The sequence below is a fragment of the Rhincodon typus genome, chromosome 8, assembly GCF_021869965.1.
Source record: "Rhincodon typus isolate 14 chromosome 8, sRhiTyp1.1, whole genome shotgun sequence".
In the NCBI taxonomy this organism is placed as follows: domain Eukaryota; kingdom Metazoa; phylum Chordata; class Chondrichthyes; order Orectolobiformes; family Rhincodontidae; genus Rhincodon; species Rhincodon typus.
In genome coordinates, this window is record NC_063339.1 from 1135496 (window position 1) to 1141478 (window position 5983).

Sequence of the window (5983 nt, forward strand, 5' to 3'; positions counted from 1 at the left end):
CAATGACGACATAAAGATCAAAGCCAAAGGCTCTGCAATCTCCTCTCCAGCTTCCCAGAGAATCCTAGGATAAATCCCATCCGGCCCAGGGGACTTATCTATTTTCACACCTTCCAGAATTGCTAACACCTCCTCCTTATGAACCTCAATCCCGTCTCGTCTAATAGACTGTAGCTCAGTCTTCTCCTTGACTACATTGTCTTTTTCCTGCGTGAATACTGACGAAAAATATTCATTTAGCACCTCTCCTATCTCTTCGGACTCCACGCACAACTTCCCACTACTGTCCTTGACCGGCCCTAATCTTACTCTAGTCATTCTTTTATTCCTGACATACCTATAGAAAGCTTTAGGGTTTTCCTTGATCCTACCTGCTAAAGACTTCTCATGTCCCCTCCTGGCTCTTCTTAGCTCTCTGTTTAGGTCCTTCCTGGCTAACTTGTAACTCTCAAGCGCCCTAACTGAGCCTTCACGCCTCATCTCTACATAAGCCTCCTTCTTCCTCTTGACAAGAGATTCAACTTCTTTAGTAAACCACGGTTCCCTTGCTCGACCACTTCCTCCCTGCCTGACAGGTACATACTTCTCAAGGACACGCAGTAGCTGTTCCTTGAACAAGCTCCACATTTCAATTGTGCCCAGCCCCTGCAGTTTCCTTCTCCATCCTATGCATCCTAAATCTTGCCTCATCGCCTCATAATTGCCTTTCCCCCAGCTATAACTCTTGCCCTGCGGTATATACCTATCCCTTTCCATCGCTAAAGTAAACGTAACCGAATTGTGGTCACTATCACCAAAGTGCTCACCTACCTCCAAATCTAACACCTGGCCTGGTTCATTACCCAGTACCAAATCCAATGTGGCCTCGCCTCTTGTGGGCCTATCTACATACTGTGTCAGGAAACCCTCCTGCACACATTGGACAAAAACTGACCCATCTGAAGTACTCGAACTATAGCGTTTCCAGTCAATATTTGGAAAGTTAAAGTCCCCCACAACAACTACCCTGTTACTTTCGCTCCTATCCAGAATCATCTTTGCAATCTTTTCCTCTACATCTCTGGAACTTTTCGGAGGCCTATAGAAAACTCCCAACAGGGTGACCTCTCCTTTCCTGGTTCTAACCTCAGCCCATACTACCTCAGTAGACGAGTTGTCATCAAACGTCCTTTCTGCCACCGTAATACTGTCCTTGACTAACAATGCCACACCTCCCCCATGTTGCTATAACCTTTTTATACCATGAGCTATAACTTTTCTCACAAATCTGTTGAGTGGCACTAAATGAAATGCCTTCTGGAAATCCATGTAAACAACATCAACAATATTACACTCATCAAGTCTTTCTATTACCTCTTAACCACAATATTCCCATTAGAAATCCTTATTGGCTCTTTATAATCAATCCCTGTTTTTCCATGTGATTACTAATTCTATAGTGAATAATAATTTCTAGAGGCATCCCCATCACTGAAGTTAAACTAACTGCTCTATGATTGTTGGGATTATCCTTAAAACCTTTCTTGAACAAGGCTTAATATTTGCAATTCTCCAGTTTTCTGGCACCTCTCCAGAGTCCAGAAGACTGAAAGTTTATGATCAGTGCCCCTGCAATTCCTACTGTCACTTTCTTCAAAATTCTTGGATGCATTTCATCTGGTCCCAGAGCCTCATCAAAGTTAAGTACCAACAATTTATCCAACATTAGTTCCTTATCAGTTTTAAACCATTCTAGTGACAGAGTTTCCTGCTCTGTTACCATGGTGTGGGAGCGCCTCTCTCTTTGGTAAAGACAGATGCAGAGTCTTCCTTTAACACCTCACCAAACCTCCAGGTGTAAATCATAGAATCCCTACAGTGCGGAAAGATGCCAGTTGGCCCATCAAGTCTGCAATGACCCTCTGAAGACCATCCCACCCAGACTATCCTGTCCAGCTCTGTTCCTGCCCCGTTGAACGTGGCTGTGAGGAAGACTCGGCTTCTCCAGCACTTTCTGTTTTTATTTCTGATGAGGTGGTAAGTTGCTGGGTTGAACTTTTCCTCGTTTTTTTTTGGACTAATGTTAGTATTACTGGGTAACCAAGGCCCAATGAGAGAGAAGAGATTCGAGAGGAAAAGTGCTGGAGAATTAATGGGATCAAAATCCTTTTGGCCTGGCAGGTGACAGCCTGGGGTTCTGATCCATCTGTTGTAATATTCCAAAATCTCCAAAATTCTGGAAAATCCCAGTGCATTCGTAAATGCTACATTATTGAGTAAGAAAGGAGAGAAAATAAAAACAGGGGATTACAGGCTACTTAGCCTGCCATCAAGTGTTGGAAAAATATTGGCATCTCTTATTAAGTTTCACTCAAAGGAAGTTCATGTTTGACAGCTCCACGAAGAGTTTCTGATTTGCAGCATCTGCAGTTTCTTCGGGTTTTACATCCAATCTACATTCATGACTTAGATGCAGGGTCAACATTTCAAGCACCTGTGTTTGCTGATTACACAAAGCCAGCAGAAAGGCAACTCAAAGAGGACACAGAGATTGTAAAGAGAAACAGACAGGTCGAGTGAACAGGCAACAAGGCTGATGGATGTAGAATAACATGGGAAAACATAAGGTTATTCATTTTTTTGAACAAGGAGAAGCAAATTCTTTTTAAATGGTGGGGAAGTATTAAATGTTCAGGTGGTCTTGAAACACAGCATCACATTGCAGGTGCTGTAAGCAACTAAGAAGCAAATGGCACGTTGGCTTTTACAGTAAGGGGAATGCAAATGGGGGTTTTTGATCGTCGATGACTGCACAATAGCAACAAAAGTCTTCTATTATAACCATGGTTTGTTTATGCATTTACCTTCAGTTCTGTTGTACATAGGTTCCTTCATATTTTCGCTAACTGGTGACGGTTTGCAGAATGCACTCTGTAATGTTCACTCCTTAGCTCTAATCAAATCGATTCTTTCCTTTACCCCTCTGGGACAGCCTCTCTCTTCAGCACAGCAAAATGCTCCTTAATCAATACTGCCTCCACACCTCTTTTCTTTTCTTCCCTATCTTTGCAGGACACCTTGTTTTTGGAAATATTTAGTACCTAGCCCTAGCCCCTTTTGTGCGCCTATTTGTTTTGTTCTGCTTATGCTCAGTGGTTGTGATTTGTAAATGATACTGAACATTGTGCAACATCAGTAACAGTGCCCACTTCTGACCTTGTGTTGGACAGAAGGTCATTAGAAAAAGCAGCTGAAATGGTTAGCCCAAGGACACCATTTTGAGGAATACCTGTAGCAATTTGGGGAAATGAATAGCTTCTACAATCACAACAATATTCCTTTGTTAGGTATGACTCTAACCAGTGGACAGATTTCTCCTCATTCACACTGCAGCTTTGCTCAGGGTCCTTGATGCCACACTCGGTAGAATACAGCCTTGATGTCAAAGGCTGTCACTCTCACCTCACCTCTGGAATTCAGCTCTTTTGTCCATGTTTCAACCAGGGCTGTAGTGAGATCAGGAGCTGAGTGGCCCTGACGGAACCCAAACTGGGCGTCACTGAGCAGGTAGTAAGTAGTAAGGGCATGGAATGCCCTGCCTGCAAAAGTAGTAGACTCGCCAACTTTAAGGGCATTTAAATGGTCATTGGATAAACATATGGATGATAATGGAATAGTGTAGGTTAGATGGGCTTCAGACTGGTTTCACAGGTCGGCGCAACATCGAGGGCCGAAGGGCCTGTACTGCGCTGTAATGTTCTATGTTCTAAGTGTCACCTTTTTGTCTGGTGTGATATGCCATGGATGACAATAACCACCACCACTTTACAGGTGATGGCACTAGGGACATTCAACGGCCAGTTTGGATTTTTCTTGATTTTTATGAACAGGTATTAAACACAATGTTTGACTTTAAGATTCTATGAGATGAAGACATGGTTAGTCATTTTCAGAGTTTGTATCCTTGGAGCCTTGGTGCTGAGGAGCCTGGGTTTAATGAGGTTTTACAACCTTGAAGTAGATAGTAGTTCAGTGCATTAAGAGGGAATATGTGTGAGAGTGTGTAAGAGAGTGTGCATTTGGGTGTGTGTGCGTGTGTGTGAGGGTGTGTGTATGCATGTGTATTTGCATGTTGGAGAGCATGTGTGTGCGTGTGTGTTTCTGTGTAAAAAGTGTGTGTGTGTAAGAGGGTGTGTGTGCATATGTATAAGAGAGTGTGTATGCATAAATGTGTGTGTCTGTGTGTGTGTGTGTGTGCGAGTGTATGTGTGTGTGTGTGCGCGAGAGCATGCGTATGTAAAAAGGAGCCCGTGCGTGGGGAACAAGCATTTCTGCTAATTTTTAAAAATCTGTGTGAAGGTCTGTAGAGGATTGTGACCTCCAGAACCGGATGTCAATGTTGTAACCAACATTAACCCAGCAGTGCACAGAGCCTCAGAGTGGCTGCACACACGCACGGCTACACGGCTTTGAGGGAATTTTGGCTAGCACCCCGACCAGAGCTGACTGAATCTGAGACTAAATGTTAACCCTCAGCCAGCCCCATCACTCATGACCAGTCTGATAAGGTAACAAAGATGAACATGGAAATACAAGAGTTTTGAAAACAAGCTCTATTTTACATGCTCTGGAACGTGCACATTAACATCCAAGATGTGGAGGTGCTGGTGTCGGACTGGGGTGGACAAAATCAGAAATCACACGACATCAGGTTATAGTCCAACAGGTTTATCTGAAATCACAAGCTTTCGGAGCCTCGCTCCTTCATCGGGTGAAGTCCGATTTCCCCTGACAAAGAGGCTGCGCTCTGAAAGCTTGTATTTTCAAATAAACATGTTGGACTATAACCTGGTGTTATGTGACTTCTGATATTAACATCCAGGACAAACAAAGGATCATCTACAACCAGTGAAAATGGGGTCAGAGATGGACAGTGTGGTTCCTGCTCCTGTCAGGCCGGTGCAGACAGTAGCTTCGCTTCATCCTCATCCTGGCCTGCCCCATCCTCTGACTCAGTCAGCAGCTCAGAGGATACCTCGGTGAACAAGTGATCCCAGCTCCATGATTCATCCTCCTGCTCAAAGGCAAAACAGGGCACAGCAACAATCAATATTACAGCAAAGTTCAGAGTCTCCATTTCATCAATGCATTCTGTGCTGATCAGATGAATCAATCTACGCTCCCACTGTCACCACAAATCCCAGGACAGGGACAGCATTGGGTTAGATACTGCAGTCCTCTAGTTATTCAGGCCCTCTGGAGATTACTATCAGCAACTAAAACTAATAGTCATATTTTCAAAAATAAGGAGTCTTCTATAAAGATGGGATTGAGATGATGTGAGAGAGATAGTAGGAACTGCAGATGCTGGAGAATCCGAGACAACAAGGTGCAGGGCTGGATGAACACAGCAGGCCAAGCAGCATCATAGGAGCAGAGAGGCTGACGTTTCGGGCCTAGACCCTTCATCAGAAAAGGGGGAGGGGAAGGGGGTTTTGAAATAAATAGGGAGAGAGTGGGAGGCGGATAGAAGATGGATAGAGGAGAGGATAGGTGGAGAGGAAACAAACAGGTCGAAGAGGCGGGGATGGAGCCAGTAAAGGTGAGTGTAGGTAGGGAGTTAGGAAGGGGATAGGTCAGTCCAGGGAGGACGGACAGGTCAAGGGGGCGGGATGAGGTTGGTCGGTAGGAGATGGAGGTGCGGCTTGAGGTGGGAGGAGGGGATAGGTGGGAGGAAGAACAGGTTAGGGAGGCAGGGACGAGCTGGACTGGTTTTGGGATGCGGTAGGGGGAGGGGAGATTTTGAAACTTGTGAAATCCACATTGATACCATTGGGCTGCAGGGTTCCCAAGCGGAATATGAGTTGCTGTTCCTGCAACCTTCGGGTGGCATCGTTGTGGCACTGCAGGAGGCCCAGGATGGACATGTCGTCTGAGGAATGGGAGGGGGAGTTGAAATGGTTCGCGACTGGGAGGTGCAGTTGTTTGTTGCGAACCGAGCGTA

At 45.0% G+C, this 5983-nt stretch overlaps 1 protein-coding gene across 1 annotated transcript in view; it reads right to left on the minus strand.

The window, feature by feature from the left end:
- Window positions 1-4577: 4577 nt before the first annotated feature.
- LOC109925627 (intraflagellar transport protein 43 homolog) overlaps window positions 4578-5983 on the minus strand; it is a 32069-nt gene continuing 30663 nt past the window's right edge. Inside the window, exon 6 of the mRNA XM_048600169.1 lies at window positions 4578-5053. Coding sequence (XP_048456126.1) covers window positions 4931-5053 — 123 coding nt within the window. The 3' untranslated portion in view covers window positions 4578-4930. The remainder of the gene's footprint in view (window positions 5054-5983) is intronic.